The sequence below is a fragment of the Vanacampus margaritifer genome, chromosome 2, assembly GCF_051991255.1.
Source record: "Vanacampus margaritifer isolate UIUO_Vmar chromosome 2, RoL_Vmar_1.0, whole genome shotgun sequence".
NCBI lineage: Eukaryota > Metazoa > Chordata > Actinopteri > Syngnathiformes > Syngnathidae > Vanacampus > Vanacampus margaritifer.
The window spans coordinates 50,989,336-51,008,673 of NC_135433.1; the positions used below are offsets into that span (position 1 = coordinate 50,989,336).

The 19,338-nt window shown below is 40.9% G+C and overlaps 1 protein-coding gene across 5 annotated transcripts; it reads right to left on the minus strand.

Moving 5' to 3' along the window:
- Positions 1–732: 732 nt before the first annotated feature.
- hook2 (hook microtubule-tethering protein 2) lies at positions 733–17,112 on the minus strand. 5 transcript variants are annotated; one of them, XM_077556817.1, is made up of 22 exons: positions 16,859–17,112; positions 14,398–14,480; positions 13,853–13,925; positions 13,726–13,776; positions 13,458–13,590; positions 13,072–13,139; positions 11,304–11,369; positions 11,126–11,206; positions 9,999–10,165; positions 9,703–9,843; positions 7,671–7,872; positions 7,408–7,518; positions 7,247–7,334; positions 6,913–6,979; positions 5,931–6,068; positions 5,343–5,430; positions 3,077–3,111; positions 2,925–3,007; positions 2,735–2,829; positions 2,542–2,649; positions 2,376–2,447; positions 733–2,283 (listed from the first exon to the last, which is right to left on the minus strand). In XM_077556817.1, the coding sequence occupies exons 1-22, from the start codon at positions 16,901–16,903 to the stop codon at positions 2,155–2,157; spliced, it is 2,124 nt and encodes a 707-aa protein (XP_077412943.1). In that variant the 5' UTR covers positions 16,904–17,112; the 3' UTR covers positions 733–2,154. The 5 variants fall into 5 exon arrangements, 4 of the variants coding, with proteins under 4 accessions (XP_077412943.1, XP_077412942.1, XP_077412944.1 ...); XM_077556816.1 differs by having other exon boundaries at positions 2,726–2,829; XM_077556818.1 differs by lacking the exon at positions 16,859–17,112 and adding an exon at positions 16,554–16,701 and having other exon boundaries at positions 2,726–2,829.
- Between the last annotated feature and the right edge of the window lie 2,226 nt (positions 17,113–19,338).

Genomic DNA, 19,338 nt, shown 5'->3' on the forward strand with positions numbered 1-19,338 from the left:
GCAACGTGGCTGCTCCGCTTCCGGCTCAACCCGCTATCATCAGGGTGGGACGAGAGTTGTTAAGGGCCTCACGAAGTCTTCACAGACGGCCCCGCCCCCCATCTTGCCAGCCTGAGGGCCATGTTTCACCCGGGCATTGTCAATCAATCGGCGGACTCCCTCTCTCGCCATCGTCCACCTCAGGGGGATTGGAGTCTCCACTCGGAGGTGGTAAACGCCATTTGGAATCGCTTCGGAAAGGCGACGGTAGATCTTTTTGCCTCCAAGGAGTCCACTCACTGTCCCCTCTGGTTTTCCCTGAGGGAACGGAGCAGCCCACTAGGACAGGATGCTCTGGCACACCCCTGGCCGAGGGACCTTCTGTATGCCTTCCCACTTCTCCCCCTCATTCATCTGACCCTTCAGATGGTCCTTCTGGAGGGTCACTCGTTATTGATGGTGGCCCCTCTTTGGCCAGCCCAGACTTCCCTCTCCTACGCAGTCTCTGCTCCTCCAGGTCAGTTTAGTCAGCATGGGGATGTTCCTCTCAGCCAGGAACTGTCAGATGCTTATGGCATAGTTAAAAGGTGTGTTTTCACAGGGAAGCAAATGCACCAACCCTCATCATTTGAAATGTCTTTCGTGACACCAGTCCTGGAACTTTTCAACACACCTTAAGGATTTATCCAGGGGTCTGATTTAACATGAACATTAGTATTAATTCATCACTGTAATTAAAAACAAAACACCATCTTTTATCTTAAGCTCCCATTTATTTGTAGTGCAAAAGTAGAAAGAACAAAGCCTACAAAATGTTTAACTTGCTGGATCCCTGCGTGAAGTACAGTATGCCATCACCTATATGACCAATTTCAACGAAGTCATCCCAGCAATTGGGCAGCAAACACCAAACATACAAACGTAATGATGAACCGCAAGAACATGTGCACACAATTTTTGGTCAGTAGAGACAACAGCATATGTTGACAGGGATATGCAGGACAAGACAGTAAGCAGCAGCTTTGACATGAGATGTAGTGTATTTTCATCATCACACGCTCAAACGGGCTCCTCTGTAGAAAATAAGCAGTGATGATAAAAGTGCCATCTATTGAAGGCTGTAAGTTTGCTGGTTTCTTGTGAACAGACAAACTCCACAGTTAGTAGTTAAATTCAACTTAAAAAAAAAAAGCCTTTAGTGTTGCGCGACATGTCGATCACATTGTGTATTTGTGATGCATTAGGAGGCCTTCAAAAGCCTACATTCACATTTGTGTACAATTTAAAGTGGTGAGTGCATTTCGATTTGACTAACAACCATTACCCTGCTTAGAATGGAGAGGAGGAAAAAGTCACAGAATGACATGCAAATAAATGAAAACAAACATGCAGTGGGACATGCAATTCAACCAACATCTACAGAAAATACAACAAAGGGAAGGACTCAAATAATGTTAGCACACTGCAAATACGCCCGTACTTCATTTTTAACCACGCAGGATGGATTTGGCATATTTGTAAAGGCACTCCACAAACCCACAGCTCTGGGAAAGTGCTTTGGCTGGTCATGCGAGAGTTCGTAGGAGAATATTTTTTAAGTGAAAACAAGTCTAAAGATAGGACGTATACTCTCGTGCAGCTAAAGCCCATTCACATGAAAAAAGAAAGGGGGGGGGGGAGTAGGAAGAGAAAATTTCAAGTGGTTGTACAGTGTATAAAAGGAGGTATTCCAGTGTAGCTTGCAACGGATGGTCCAAGGCCACATTTCTATTCTTCCTCAGTTCCACAAGTGGGCAGCATGATTTCAATGGACCTCTTAAGAAATCCTCTCAACCTCCCCAAACCTGAACTACAATTCTGACAACACTAACTCAATTAAGAGTGACCTAAAATACATTTTAAAAAGGCAAAATAAAAAAAAGCCACTGTACAGTTCTCAAAAAACAAAACCTCAATTAAAAGTCACCTTAAAAGGTGAGACAGATTTTGTTATTTTTTACCTCAAGCGCCAATGTCCCTGGGCTCCACTTACAGCTTTTTCCGACACGAGTAAACTGCTACAATACATACAACAGTCACGCCTCTGGACGTCATGACAGTCCCATGTTAGGCCACCAGGGGGCGCATGCGCAGTAAAGCAGCAAAAGGCAACGAGGGCTTGCTTGCTTTCATGTCTCATCTTGGCTGGGGCCGAGTGAGGCCTCTCCTGGCGTTGGTGGCCAGCCTCTGCTGAGCCAGGAAGGACATGGACTGGTTGGGCGAGCTCAGCCGCTCGCCCGCCACTCTCTGATGCAAGGCCATCCCCTGCGAGGAACAGACGCTGAATCCATTAGTCCGTTTTCCACATGACGTTGAAAGTACAAAGAATACGCAATGAGATTGGAAGGTCTTCTTACCATGTTGTACCAAGCGCTAATGATGAGTTTCTCCTCCTGGTCATGTCTGGATCGGCTCTTCTCATAATCACGCTGAGCGACGTGAGCAGATGGAAAACTTCATTGAAATGCTGACAGTTATGAAAAAAAAGTCAGCATGCTAATGTGGAAGTGTAAAACTGCGTACCTCCAGGTAATGGATTTTTCTTTCTTTTTCCGTCAGCTGGTTCTTCAAGGCCTGAAGGTCAGGAGTCACAGTCAGCGGCTGCTGCTTGGGATCCAGCGTCTTGACCACCTACAACACAATCAAGCGCAGGTTTTCATAGAATGAGCTTATGGGTGAAAGCTCAGTTCCTGTCAAAGTGACGGACCGTTCGTGCCTTGTCCACGTAGCGCTTGTATCGCGCCTCCATCTGTTTCATGTCCTCGTCCTTCTTGCGCAGGATCTCCTGGAGTTCATCGATCTTCTTTGCCACTGAGAGAGAAGCCGACATTTTCTGTGCCATCTCCGCATGAAGCGGTTCAAGGATGGAAAACTTTCACACAAAAAAAAAGAAAAAAAGACTCAACTGTTGCTGTCCACCTTGGGCTCCAGGTCATCAATGACTTCTCTTTTCTTTTGCAGGTCAGTGTGAGCTTCATGGAGCTTCTCCCTGGAATGAAAGGTCACGTGAGAATTTGGTTTCGACAACTGAATAGAAACACTAAATGGGAGGGCTTACAAATGTTCTTCCAGCTTCTTCTTCAATAAGGACGACTAAAGAAAGGAAACGAGGAAAAAAATGATTAAAATCTAAAACTTCCTCTATTGTTACAGATTACAGCACACACAAACACACTCAAAGTAAAATCTGTGAGAGTTAAATTACAGGCCATTTGGACAGAGGGTGGGCCGTACTTACGATAGCCTGATTTTGGCACGGTTGTTCGGTGGGGCAGGCGGGTAGCGACAAGACAGACAGACAGACAGGAGACGGGCAGGCGTTAACGGTGAATCAGCAAACTTGGCTTCAATTCCCACACGCACACACAATGTGGCAAAGTAGAACAAATACTGCAATTCTCACCAAGCAATCATTTTTCTCATGCTTATAAAGTGCTCAATATAATTAAGTCTTCTTGTGCAAATGTCAAAAGGGACCGTTGAATGGACTCAACATTGGCACAACCCTCGTAAGGAAAGTGTCCCATTTTTTGCTTTTTATTAATATCAAATACAGTATAAAGCATATGAAAAACAAAAAAATCACTGACAGCTGAAATTGCACCAAATTGAACAAAACTTATTGAAGTTTAAAATGGCAACGTCCAAAAATTTCAAAATTATTATTGTAATTATTATATGTGGGAAACATTTTTTTATAGTACACATGAGTAAAAATTTCAAAATGTTGGCCCATTTATCCCCATTGTAAATCATAATTTTTCATGTGGTGTTTGTTATATTGCATTTCCCGCAATTACCCAATTTATCCCTTCACTGGGGCATCAAAAGAAACAGATTTTTTTTTTGGGGGGGGCTTTAGAGTCATAAAAGCCATAATACACCAGATGATAGTTAGTTTTGCTCTCAGGACAATATTGCTTTTATTGTCCATAGAAGGCATAAAAAAACAAATACAAATTATGTATTGATAGGTCTGATGCCACTGAACATTTTGAGTGGTCGCAAGTAAAAAAATATATATATTCAAAAATGACTTCAATATCACACTTCCAATAGGGAACCAAATTTTGGTTCATTTTATTTATGTGTTAAGAATTTTATTTAATTTTTTTAGGTTAGATGGCTTTAAGGAATAGGTCTTTATGTAAATATAACCCCACATAAATAAATAAATAGTGATTTCCACATACATTTTGGTGCTGATTGATCACCGTTTTTGGATATTAAATGTGATGTTTTTCATTCTCATCTAAGAAATCCAGGGCACTGAAAAGCAACCCACCAGGCTTCCCGTTCTATCTCCCTCTACTGGTCAGTGTTGTTTTAGACAGGTTGTATCCAGAATAATTATTTACTGATTTCTCCCAAACAAATTGATAATTTGGAAATGCAATATAGTATCAATCTTGATTTTTTATTTTTTTTAAAGAACATTTCTGACAAAAAAAGGGCCATCTTGGCAAAATAGTTCCTTTAACAACTCCATAGTATTTATGTAACGTATCAGTGTACATATTAGTTTCCCCATGTGTGATGTTATCATGTCACGTCAGTTTGTGCAAGCGTGATATTTATGTTTGTATGCTAGCTAAAAGTATTGATGTGTGTCGGTGGTTTGTTTCTATCAAATTATTTTACTATTGAACAGTCATTCGCGTAAAATGGATTGAGGGTTGAGTACATACTTGATGCATGGTGTTGATACCTTTGATTCTCTCAGTTTTAAGTGCTGTGCTATCACAAACACCTTTTAGGAGGCGGTTCACTTATTCACAAATTATCACTATTTAAGGTGAAGCCCAGTTGGTCACTGTACAACAGCCCACAATGACTGGTCACTTTTTCCTGTAATTGTTTTATTTATGATCACGATAAAATTCATTAAGATATATATATATTACATTTTTAATCCATCCTACATTTTATAGGCATTTTTGAATAAATATCTTGTAGCATCTCGGTGCCAAAGAACTATTTTGACATTAGCTTAGGATTTTAATGTAGCACTTTGAGATCTTGTGGAGTCTATAGCAATTACTCAAAGATTTTCACTATTTGGGGCAGCGTGGGTGAAAACTATTGCCATACTATTAAAAAATATGTTTCCATTTATTTAAAAATGATTCAACTTCGAAAAACAAATCTGTTACAACTTTTAAAAGCCTTTTGATTGCTGATTGCAATCATAACATGATACTTATTTGAAATCCGTCCATTTTGTCCACCCACTTATGTTGCCAATTATGGTCCATCATGTATTGTATCCGTTTTTGCCAATGTGCGAGTGATGATAAGTGCAAGGTGGAGAAACAAACACTTACATCCTCCGTCTTGCTGTCCTGCTCTTGAAGTGCTTTCTGGAGCTCCTCAACCTGAGACCGCAGCTCGGAGATCTGCTGCTGCTGCAGCCTGCGGGGACAACAACAATGGCAGGTCTGTAGAAGAGCCAGCAGAGAAGAAGGAGGGATGAAACGCTAAAGTTAAACGAGTGGGAGGAAGATAAGTAGCGAGAAGTGTTGATCCTCGTGCATCTGTGCGCTGCCGGGCCATGCGGCGCTGCGCTCTACTGAGCATGCTCACTCCCCTCCCGTTACTGAAGATGCTTCCCACACCCTGGGCCTGGTGTTGCCGGCCTGCACACGCACGCACGCAGTCCACCCACATGTCCACATGCCCGCAGGCAAATAAACACGCACGCACACACAAACAGACAAGAGACAATCTGGCTTTCTGCTGTCTGTCCTCCAGTCCGGCCCACACAGCTCAGCTGAGCACACAGTCCAGAGGGTGAGTTGACATTTGGGCAGATATCACTCCTACCATGCGCCAAACAAGCATCTTAATGTCAAGCAACACACAATATGGCGGCACCCAGCGGGTAGGAGTCTAGTTATTCTTGCGCCACCGACCTGTTTTGGGTTTCCAGAGCATTCTTGCTGCGCTGAGCCTCCTCCAGCTCAGCCTGCGCCTCCACCACTTTCTGCCGGTAGGTTTCCTCCTGGACACACAGCATCTTGTTCTCACTCTGTAAGCGCACCACTGTCTCCCTGGAAACCACATCATGACAAGACAGGGGAAGCAGGGGGTCAATGAAGTTGATGAGATGCTGTTTTGACATTTATTCCCCCCCTTTAATGCATCACAGATCTGCACTCCTGCTACACTCTTGGACATAAAACAAATGTCCAAGATGTGCACTGAAGTGACCATGTAACAAAAAAACTAACTTTTCTTTATAGGTTTGACCCCTTCTATAAGTTAAACATATTTGAGAGGGGGAGGAAAAAACAAACAATAAAATGCATACAAAATAATGTGCAAATTGGAGTTTCTGTGTACATCCGTGCACCTCACACTAACTTGTTATCCCAAAAAGGCATCATATATGTGATGATACATTGGTACTATAATAATAAATGTTTGAAGGTTGTTTTTTTTGTGTGTGAGGCTGCAGGAGTGTGATAAATTCGCGACGTTTGTTTCTGAGTGATTGTTTTTACATGTACATCAAATTAGAGGCACAAAATGGAAGCAGAGACAGTTGATTTATTCAAACATCAAATTCCTCATGTTCCTCCACTGGTTGGAAAAACCCGATAAGTTGGTTTTTTTTCGTTTAAAAATTGCTAATTAACGCTTTCAGAGGATTGTCTCAATATTTTTGTCCATATGGGGGGTACATCCGACCAAGCGTTGGTCTCAAGAGCTAAAAATAAACTTTGGCCAAAATAAATTAGAATAAATAATCTGCAATTATATAAAAAATATAGTGCCACCGGTGCATATTTGTATCAAAATAAGGACAAACCTCATCAGTCATGGCAAAACGGGACATTAGCACAACATAAGCCCTCAGGCCGCCAGCCTTTGCACAACACCATTAATACATACGTGAGCTCCGTTGGCATGATCTCTGCAGCCAGGTTTCCAACGGCGGCTGCACTGTCGCACAAACCTCCTGTGGGGACATTACATTGCAGATGGAACTGATGCATCTTTACAAAAAAGAAAAGGACAGTTTCTGTATATTGATTCAAAGTTTGTTATTGAATGGCTCTTCAAACACTAACATTGCATTAAAATTAGCGGAGTCCTAATACAATGCTGCATCACTGGCAATGATGGTTGATGCAATGAATCATGGTTCAACTGAATGCATTTTTTTTTTAGTGATTCATTTCTTCAAGCACTGACTGTCATTCAGTTGCATCAATGTTAAGCTTACCTGCATCACTGAGACACTTCTGCTGGATTTGTGCACACCTAAGCTCATCATTTGTCTCCCGAAGAGTGTCCCTCTCAGTCATCAGGCGCTAAAAACAAACATTTGAGTTTGGGCAACCCAAAACCTTCCCATGGGTGTCAATGCATATCAACTCAACTCACTTCTTTCTCTTTCTGGAGTGCGTCATACTTGTCATAAAGGTTCTTGTACTCAAACTGCCACTTCTCAGCTTTCATGGCCTCGGCCTGGTGCTTGGTGTGAAGCTCATGAGCCTGCAAGTCAGAGGGCATAGCAACGGCTGCGTTGGCAACAAACCCTCTGAGCACCAGCACAGGCCAGACTGTGCTTAATAGCACTTTGATGTCAAGACCGAAAAAGTATGGCTCTGCCTCCTCCTCCTCATCATCTCTTCCCTCCTCCTTGCCTGTTTCTTGTACGTGTCCATCTGAGAACGACAGACGTTGGCCCTGCGGAGCTCCTCCTCCAGCTCGCAGGTGCGCTGCATGTACACGGTGTTGCGCTCCTCCAGGAGGCGCACCTGTCTGCGGAGGTCACCCAAATCTTCCAGCTTCCTCTTGTAAGTCTCCACCAGGGTTTCCAGCTGATTCACCCGGTCGGAGGAATGCCTGAGGGGCAGCAGATAAGCACAACACATCCCTAAGGATATGTGCCTCAACGGGGATGAACATGTGCGAGATCGCTCCCTATTGGCTCGTCACTCAACTCGACTTTGGAAAGGCTCTGACGCAGAGCGGCATCAATGCACGAAATGTCTTTTATCAACACAGATGTCAGAGTGAGGAGGTGAATGGACGTCTGTGTGTGGGCAGTGTGGGAGTTGTTTCTGTGAGTGGAAGATGATAATGGAGCTTTAAGCATTCGCATGGATTCTATTTCCCACATTCAATTGTGTTTTCATGCGTCATTTCAGACGTCAAAGGACTCGTTAGTTAAAAAGTTCAAGAAATATTTAAAAAAAGAAAACTGCTCTCTTAAGTATCATCAATATTTAGTTGAGATACTGAATAGTCAAACATCCTGCTTGATAGCAACTCTCCAAAGCCTGTTTTTCACAAGAGCGAAAGGGGAGAACATTTGCGTGTAGGCACTCAAACAAAGGTGTGCTGTGTGCTCTTGATGGCTGACTAATTGTATATGTACACTTGTGCTAATAATGAGACTCTAGTCTACTTCTGTTTGTACCGCTAACATCCAAGTTACAGCTCACCATGACAAGCTGAGGTGGACGCCTGTTAATGACGCTGCATTTAGAGCCTGAAAATGAATTCACTCCTCCTTAACAAAGGGTCTATATCGTCTGTCCAGGGTTATTATCGTGTGGGAATTTTCATTAAAGTTAGTTTTTAGTGAGTTTTTGTCTATATAGTGGAGAGGTTTTTTGTTTATACATAGCACTTCTTACGTAGCATTGCGTTTAGGGCTGAATTAAATGACAAAAGTAATGTTACCAAGAGTCAAACATTCAAAATTGTCACCTAGGAGCGACACCATTTGGAGGTGCTTTTCTATTGGCTGCTGCTAGATGACATCACTTCTGTGCGACACACTTTTGAAAATCCTTATTTCGGTTGATACAGAAATTAATACACATTAAAAACAAACTTTAAAAAAAAAATCCCCCCCAAAGGCTCATGCATTCATTAACTACCAAAGACGAAAACAAAAGAGACATTCACTATAATTGTAGTTAGTTTTGTAAACATAAAATGTAGTTGTTAGTTTTTTTTTAAAGCATTTTCATTGTTTTGTTTCTTTTCAATTTTAGCCATAGTTATTTCCCCCCTTTTTTTTTTTTAACTAAAATCTCTGGAAAAAATAGTGTGTTAAATTTACTCAATTTTATTTCGTTGAGTGGTTGCCTGAAATAAAATTGTAAAAGTAAACTATACATCTCCTTAAAACATGGTTTTATTGTGTGCAACCAGTTGATGAAAAAAAATTTAGTAGCATTTTATTTCTTTGTGTCACATTTTGAACAGTCACTACATAAATATACTATTTCCACATCATGCAATGTTGGCTTTCATTTTTGTAGGGACAGCATGAAGTTTCCAATTTTTCTATGTTTATTAATTTTAAAAACATGCAAATAAAATATGTTTTATCATATCAATGTACATTTTTTATATAATCGTAGGTCTAATAATTATATTGTATAGGTCACGCCGTGCCTTACAGGAGGCTGACATGTTTGGCCGCCATCTTTCTGCTACAGATACCCAAAAGAGATGAACTTAGCAAACAGAGTAATTGGTGGTAGGCTTGTCAAGCGTGGCCTCTCCGAGGCACCGTAGTTCGAACCTAGGTTGTTGCATTCTATTAGTTCACCACTGGGTGGCACATTCTACACACTGTCTCTTTGAGGTTTCAAAAATAATACATGCATGAAGGACGCAATCGAATGACAAGGGACTTAAGAGGAAAGTGGGTCTTACCTGAGAATATCCATCTCATCTTTGAGGCCTTGCGCTTCTTGCGCAAGACTGGTCAAATCTTCGTTCCGTTGCTGCACGTTGGCCAACTCGCGCTCCAGCGTGTCCGCACGCACCCGCATGTCATCTCGACTGCTCTCCAGTCTGACGTGGGAAATTAGAAAGTAACCAGGAAAAACCTCTTATGTTCGACTACAATGATAACATTCACAGGATTTAAAGACATCATCAAGTCTATTAGCATGACATTCATCTTCATGTTGATTGTCTGAACACAAAAGTAGTGGTATTGCTTTTACCTGTAGTTTTCGTCTTGGAGTTGCTCCATTTGACTCTGCAGCAGCAGCAGCTTCTTGCCGGTGATGGCAGTACTGGAGACGTCCAGCGAGTTGCAGCGGCTCAGCTTCTCCTTCAAGGAACGGGTCTCTGTTTGTAGCGACAATTTCTCCTCTTGAGACACAGACAGCTGTGGCGAAAAATGAAGAAAGACGTGAGAGGAACACTGTGAGGGAAAGGCGTATATCCTGGAATATGCATCCAAAAGGGACCGAACGTTATTGAGAATCAAGGCAGAAGACGAGCATTCTTGAGAAAAAAAAACGGAACGACACAAGCACATGACAAAGTCACAGAAAATAAAGTCGCCACTTATTGTATATACACATGCTATGTTCTTATTTTACATGCTCACTCCTCAAGATTTAGTCAGCTGGTATAAAATGTTCGCGGCTGGAACTGTCTGAATGGTGAAGTTGTTAACTTTAGCTTTAGGGTGAATGAATGGATTAAAAATAACTTTTCAAGGAGTGCATACTGTTCCGAGGTCAGTCAGGGGAAAATTAGTTTGAGAAAAAGTATGTCATGGACAGTGTGTTTACAAAATGTAGTCGGGCCAAGCAGGCAGGCGGGTGCTTTTGGGTTAGACAAGCCAGCAAGGCAATATTAAAAAAGGGGGAGTGGCCACTTACCTGCTGGAATCCTTGGAACCTACACTGCACTTTAAGGACAGATTGCATGCTTTAGCACAGGACCACCGACAGCAAATAAATGTCCAAACAAGTGACTAATCTCTAAAGCGTGGGCTATGCAAGTAAACAAACAGGTGGGCTGAAAGCTGCGTAAATTTCAGTTGGTTGCGGATCCATCCAAAGGCAACGTGTCACTTTTAGTTTCAAGTTATGCAACACTTGACAACAATGTAAGTTGGGGGTGGAGGGCTCAATAATCAGTGTCTTCTCCGGGAGTGCAGGAAAAGCAAGCCAAGGTTACACAACATCCAATCAAACGAAAACAAACACGGGCGCTCTAATCAATAAGAGCCGGAATGCATCAGCAAGCACCAACACACTCACACTGAAACACACCGTGCTGCAGACCAGTTGATGACGTTTGCCTTTTTGGTATAAACAAGACTTCATAAACGAACCTGATGTTCCAGGTCTTGACAGCGCTGACGCAGGTCCTCTTTTTCACCTGCCTCCTCACTTAGAAAATAATACTTCCTGGACTGCAAACACAGAAGGAAAGATACTGTTAACGTCTTGTGCTATTTGGAGGAAATTTATGTTTTTTATAGAGAGGAGACAAACTGTTTTGTGTTTCACCTGGTAGTCAAAGTCTCCATAGGTCTCTGGGCTTCCTGGCACAGATGAGAGCTCTCTTGATAAAAGCTACATACAAACCACACACGTCAACAAAAAGCTCAACTTATTCCGTACATGAAGATTTCTTACAAAGTTGTGCTTAGTTTGATACACTATAATTAAGTAAGGTTTACATCACACAAGAAACAACAAGAAAATATCACGACAGTGGTAACTCTGTTTTCATATATAATCCGGTTTTCGCAAAAGTTTTGTCCAAGAATTTGGTTTTCTTACAGCTGATAATGGTCTGCACCAAACTCATCCCAGAGCATCCCATGCGTATGTGGTACTTTATTATGCTAAGAGTTTTCTTGAGTCATCTTCACCCCTACATTAATCAGAAACAGTTTTAAAGCTTTTTGTACTTATTAAGTGCGGCTGCTGAATACGCCAACACAGGGACAAGAAAAGTTCCAAGTGCCCCTTGATAAAGAAAATTGGAAACACTAGTGCAGGGTTGCCCACCCTTTTTCAGCATGCAAGCTAAGGCACAGGTGTTTTAATGTTACAGCACCGGGTTCCCGCGACTTTGTTTTCCATAATGAGGGCACAAATTGTCTCGCTGTCTCTCCTACTGTATTTGGGCTCACTTGGTTTGTTTTGCTTTGCCTGATGCTCTTGCACTTCCTTTATACTGCGCCCCCTTGTAATCTGACGGATAAGCAAGCACCTTTGTATTAGCCGCAGGGTCGATTGCATTTGAAAAAAGTAGTGGTTTATAGTCCAGAAATTACTGTACATGAATTAATGCTGCACAATACAAATAGAGTAACAAATGTTTCCCTTTACTTTACCGGGTGGACTTGTGCTGAATGAAATCAGCCAGGGATGTAGTCCGAACAGTCGCTGATGATAGCGAGCCATGCACACACTTCCCAGTGATCATCAGTTATATTGGAATGGCACTTTTTTTCTTAATAGTTTTTAATTTTTTTATCAATGGCCCAAAGTACTAAACTTGCTCTGCAAGATTAATTCTCGCGGTATCTATGAGTTCACAAACTCCCGAGAATACATCTTGTACCGAGCCCATTGATTTCCACCGATCACAGAGCTGCATTGTGTTTGGGGCGTGATATTCAGCTGTGACGAAACCAGGATGCGCGGACGCCGGGGGAAACAAACAAACCTAACATGGACGAATGGACACTGCAATTAATTACGTTCTCACAGAATTACTCACCGTTGCCTTGTTGAATGTTGAACAGCGAGGCGCGCTTCCTGCATATAACACCTGCAGTTTACAGCCGGGTGCGGCTTATATGCGTAACAAACTCCAGTATTCCCCAAATTTAGCTAGCGCGGCTTATAGTCAGGTGCACCTTATAGTCCAGAAATTACTGTAGATTTACATTATTTCCTGTGCAAAATATTGCTTTATTTTAGGGACAATTCAGTTTTGGTCAGACTTTTTTCTTCTTTTTTTGATTGATGAATTAGTGATGAAAACTGAGGTTCCACTGTACCTCAAGTCAAATTTGCACATTATGAGCTTTGTAAAGTCCGTATTATGAAGCTCTTGTTTTGGAGCCCATTAAATATACATACCCATATGTAGATAGATAAACATATACACACAGTCTGATAGAGATTTGTGAAATATCAGAATGCTTGCTGGCATGTAGTTCTGTCTCTGATTAGGAGGGATTTGTTGATTGTGAATTAACCAAGGACTAAAAGTATGTCTAATGCAAACTACAGAGATAATCACAAGTGGCTGACTTACCTCCTGAATGGCTGTCATGACGACATGCTGGACAGATTCCTCAAGTGTCATAATCTGCTGGATTTGCTCTGGGTTTAAGAAAAGAGAGCGAGATCGGAGAAGTTGAAGCCAAAAAACAGATTAGCCACAAATACGCTCCTGAAAAGAAAACTAGCACCGTTTTGTTTGCCAAAAAGTCAAAGCAGCTTAGCTTGCGTGACCTGATCATTTAGATGTTCTTTACAAAGCATAAGATGCAAATTGTCCTCAATTCAGCCACTCAGCCTGCTACAACAAGAATCATGCGATATGAAACCTAGCTAATATTGTGCCCAACTGCTGCACGTACACTTTAAAGACATTTTATTTTTGTTTCTTTTTAAATCCCTGTAAAATCCGGAGCTTACCTTGTTTCTTCTCACAGCTGACAGCACAGCCCAAGACGAGCTGCACCAGCTTGCCCAGCTCAGTGACGTCCCCCATCTCACCAATGAGATTCACATCTGGCAAATGTTCTTCCAACACCTGGTGACCCAGTATCTGTTGTCGGAGGTCAGAATATATCACAATAGCAAAGACAGAAATTAACAGTATGCTTCAAACTTTGTGTCAGCACTTAGCGAAGGTCCTTTTTGTGTGTATTTATGAGCATATAAAAAGTAAAATGTCCCTTACGTCATGGTAATATTGCAGCATGCTCTTGAGAATCTTTTTCAAGTTGCTGACCTACAAGAGAAAAACATGAACACGCTTAACAATTTGAACAATTCTAAACGTGTTGCTCTAAAGAATTTGAAATTGCCTTGAGGCGCCAGTTGTCCTCGCTCTCCTCTTTGATCCGACCCAGCCAGGTTTCAGTAAACCAAGACGGGTCTCTGATGAGATGAGAGCACAGGAGAAAGCAAGTGACATCACATCTCTGCTCTCTTACATGATGCCAGTACAGATTCAGACGATAATTCATGTAAAAGAAACCACGTGAACAATTTGGAGTTCAAAGTTTTTAGTCATGCAGGACTGCAGCAAATCTCCAAAAGATTTCAACCTGGTAAGGACTGAAAGTGTGTTTTGTCTTTTTGCCATGAGGGATACCAGTGATGATTATGAGGAAACGTCATAACCACAGAACCAGAAATGTAACATAATGCAGCATTGTAAATGGTCTGTCTGGTTAGTTAAATGAGAAATGCAATGAAAATATTTTAAGGGAGCACAACAATAAACTAAACATATTCAATGTAGGTTCCAGTCCTTCAAAGCTCATTTGTGTGACAACCCCCCCCCCCCCCCAAAAAAAAAAAAATTGCTAAAATGCATACATATCCTACAGTATATAGATATCCTTACATTGTGTGCAGGACGTGTGCGATGGCCACTCCACTTGTTAGGTCTTGCTTGTTGTTGCATGATGGCACCTGAAATGTCTGCAACTGAGAGGAGTGCCAAGACAACGTTACAATATACTGTACATTTAAAACACTGACACACATTTGATTAATGTCACAGAATAAATGATTAACCATCATTCTCAATAGGTAGGTGGGGACTGGGGACCCAAAAGTGTGTCAGACATGTAAAAAAAAAAAATACAGGGCTTTGGTTTCCGATGGTACCAACATATGTTTTGAGGTGCACAATGAACTAATTTACGCAGCAGCAAGTAGGTCACAATTTTACAACAATATAGTGTGAAAGAGCACCGAACCACGCATTTTACATAGCGCTTCACCTCATTATGCCCTTTTCACACTGCATTTAGCAGAACACAGCAAGCCGTCGTCAAACCCATTTATTGTGTATGTGGTGAAGGTGGACGCCACGGAACGGAGCGTTGCTGGGCTGCAAGAAGACTGCTGCCACAACTCTCGAAGCAGTCTTGGCGGAACTGGCGCTCAATTCAACTCGCCAAGCACCCGCTGAGCCATTACTGTAGTATAGGTTGCACCTGACCATTCCTTTTGTTTTCTGCTGCTCATCTTCTCATCCTCCTCTTCCTTAAAATGGGAAAAGCCAGGGCTTTCTTGTGCAGCAATAAAATATTGACCTTGTCAAGATGCAGTCTACTTCTTGTCCAAACAATCAACAAAAGTCTTGGTTTTTACTTCCTGGTGCTGCTATGTCAGCACTTCCAAATATGGGCACACTGGCAACCAGGGGAGTGATGTCATCCTTCTGTGTTCCCACCCTTTCACAATGAGCAAGTGCAGTGTGAAAGGGCTTTGGGTCGCAGGCAAGATAGAGAGAGTCTTTCCCAGTTGACACATAACCGTTCACATTTGCACCCAATTGACATACATAAAGACAATCTTCCACACTGGTCAAGAACCCATGCATGCCCAAGTTCTAGTGAGAAAGGAGAAGTGGTTGGAAAAAAATGGATGGCTGGAAATTGGGTAGGATTTTTTTTTATTTTATTTTATTTTTTTTATTTACTGTCACTTCCTTGTTTGTCAGTCAGAACACTTCTTTGATTGGCTACATTCCGTCACATCGCAGTACACACTGTTGACATTGTTAACATTTTTAGTGTTTTATTTTACATTTGACCTGTTTTGCATTTCATTATAGATGTGTTGATGTAGGTGTAATTATGTTAACTTAATGAGTAATGCTTTTGACATTTTTGCTATCTTTTCTACTCTTTTCCCAGACATGAGAAAGTTAATATGTTTCGTTTGTTTATCTAAGTAGTCTACTTCCTGTTCGTCAGAAATCCGGTTTTCAAAAGTTCAAGGACGATCTAGTATACTGGGAGAATGTAATCTGATTCTGTACCTCACGGGAGGACAGAGGCGTTTCCTGTTGTTTTGAATAAAAAGGCTGTGTGGGCAAAAGAGCACACACACATATTGGATGACACTGCTTGGGTGATATGGAATTGTGTGACCAGAGATCTCTGTAATAAATCAACCTTGCAAGGACCCACAAGAATCTCATCTTTGATTTATTTGAACACGCAAAAGATTACAAGAATAAAGCTAATCTTTCAACACACACACACAAAGATTTTGGCCGTAAATACTGAACACGTTAAATATTTTAAAATGTTGGCCCAGACTCAATTAGGACCCTATTATTGGAACAAATTCATAATGCATGTCAGGCATTTGATGTCCTTGGTTCAGAGTAGACTGGCAAAAATCGGGACAAAAACAACCCGACTGTCTTTATATGTGCACCCGGCCTAATGGCAGAAACCCACACGGAGAACATAACTTCACATATGGAAGGAGTTGTGATTCTAACCTCAGAACCATAAGGTTAACCACGATTAAACACGCTGCCCCAGTTGATCTGTGAATCACTTGTTCAATATTACCTGCGTTTTATACAAACCCTTGTCTTTCTTTTCTTGTGTAAAATGTGACTTGATATACTCGGACAGGGTTTTTAGATATTAATTGGCGTGTTCATTTAGTCGCTCACAATTGCGTGTGCAACAAACAGACAGGTATATTTTGATTGGAAAAACTACCACGTTAAACTCAAGAATGGCAACTTACCTCATACTTCTGTTTTAAGGACATATTTCTTTGCTGACACTGCAGCCGAGTAAGGTAACGATAACATGGAAAAGTAAACAGGTTGTTCAAAGAGAGTTAGCCGCAGAGGTTAGCGTTGCTAGCTTACGCACGCGCAATTTTCACACCTGTCCACGCGACGGCTAATTTGATCATTTCACTCTTGGTGACACCCATGACAATGTTATTTAGTAGACAATGACCCATTGGCTCATAAGTTTAAATCGCCACTATTGTCATGTCACCTGTTAGCAGTTAGCAATGCTACGCGGCTAAGTATAACTTACCCATGTTAGAAGTGAATCACACAGCTCGGCTTTGTCCAGGCTCATTCTGCTTTTTTTTTTGTGTTTCGTTTTGGTACCCGTGAAACCTTCGACTTTAGTTTGTGAGGAGGCGACAGATGCCTCAGACACTCTGCCAAAGTTAGTTGCGGACTCTGGACACTTCTTTCCACGTCAGTCAAGCTGCTGCCATGGCCTCTTCCTTGTGCTCCTGCCTGCTGTCTCCCCCTCTTCGCGTCTGTCTCACCTCCAGCCGGCCCAGCGAGCTTCCGTATTTAGAGCGTTTCTATGGAAACGGATTACGTTACGGGTCAGCTTCTCTGAAATAAATAGGCTAAATTTGACAATAACAACAACACACTTAATTAATAACGCAGATTGTCTAAATTATTTAGACTTTAATAAAAAAAAAAAATAGAAAAAAAGTCAAATAAAATATAACCATAATAAAAAAAATAATAAACCCATTTCCTGGGTAGAATAACAATATGTGCCTGCTTGCTTCGCACGCTCAGCAGTCCCATAATTAAAATGACTTGTTATTGTAAATGTTGAAAAACTGTTCAATTTATCAACATAATATATAAAATAAATTTAATAAATAGGATTTGAGAGCCCATATACCTTGCAATACCTCTACAAGAAGAATTCGCACTGCTTGCATTGGGCAATGCGTTATACTATAGAAATAAATACACTTTCACAGGCGACAAACATTTTAAATGATAAATAGAGTGCAAAAAAGTACCTCTCTCATGTTTAAGTATTTATACTCTGTAATCAAGTACAAAGACAAATACTATGTGTGTAATGTGTAAAATAGACTTTGGAAAATGTGAAGTACTCTTGATTTGACTCCTGTACTAACAGTAGATAAAAAATAAATAAATAAAGTTTATGCACGCACCCCTGTCCAAATGCTAAACATGTTGACTTTCTGTGATATAAAGAATGAGACCAAGATTTAAGATTCCAATTTAAAAACTTTTATTATTATCATTAAAACAATAACCTACACAAGTCAAATAAAAGAAAAAAACTCTTTTTAAAAGGGGTATAAAACAAAACAAAACAAAACAATTGAGATAATGTGGTTGTTAAGTGCACAATCAATGTGGCTGTGGCAGTGTTCAGTATTATGCAGTCACTGCCAAACTGCCAAACTCATGTTAAATTGGAGTCATTATACACCTACCACACTGTAAAGTTCCTCCAATGAACCCGAAATAACATTCGGGTGTTTTAGTAGGCTTTTCTGGACATTTTTTGCTAGCCTTAGCATTAAGGGTTTGTGCTAACACTGACTAGTCTATGGGACTGCTCATAATTCGCACCACCTTGACGGCTCTGGTTTGAGCTGAAAAAAAAAAACAGGCTCAAAACATGATCTTGCCACTACCATTCTTTACTGGCGATATTATGTTGTTTTGGTGATGACGAGCAGTGTTGTGTTTGCAGTGCACCAACCAATCACTCTTGGAATTATAGCTAGAATGTTCACCCTTGGTTTTATCTGACCATAACCCATTTTCCCATATGAGGCCAGGCTTGGATGTTTTTATTCATAATAAGGCTTCCCTCTTACCAATCTATCCTATAGCTATACATACTGGATGGAAGATAGTTGTCACATGCACAAAATAGCCAGTACTTATCAGAAATTCCTGTGGATACTTTAATATTTTGGTGCGCCTCTTGGGAGCCCCTCAGACTAGATTTCAATTTTGGAGGGACATCCAGGTTTCGGTAATGTCTTATTTCCTCCACTTGATGATGACTGTCTTTGTTGTGTTCTATGGTATATACCTATAATACCTTGTAAATTGTTTTGTACCATTCTCTTGAGATGCCTTTGAAGCTATGTGGACCATAGATTGTGACTACGTGACGATGTGATGTGGCTACAAAAATGTTAGGAAAAGCCTACTTGAACAGTTGAACTTTATTTTGGGTGAATCAGATGCACTTTAAATGCAGGCAAGAGTTTGAATGTTATTGGTTAATTCTGAAAGCGGCCACTAAGGTGTGCTTTTTTTTTTTTCATGTAACCTTTATTTAGCCAGGCAAAATAGATTAGGAACAAAATTCTTATTTGCAACGGTGGCCTGATAAGAGGCAAAACCTCTTGAGGGAAGGGGAAAAATGGGGATAAAACAATTAAAACAGCTAATAAAACAATAAATCAAACAAACAAAATCAAGCTAATATAGACTATAGCTACAAGTAAGTCTATTTGCACATTTGTACATCCGCATGATCTCAGTTGTTTATTTTCTATTATTATTTCTGATAATAATAACAATAATAATAATTAGTATTATTTATTAAAAATATATATGTATTTTATTTTAATTTGACCCCAATTGAGTTGTAAAAGTTATTGGTCATGTTAGTGGTGGAAATACAGTATTCACCACAAATCACTTACAGCCAACTGCATTTCTCTTAAATACAGTGATGTAGAGTATCTTGCTTCTCTGAAT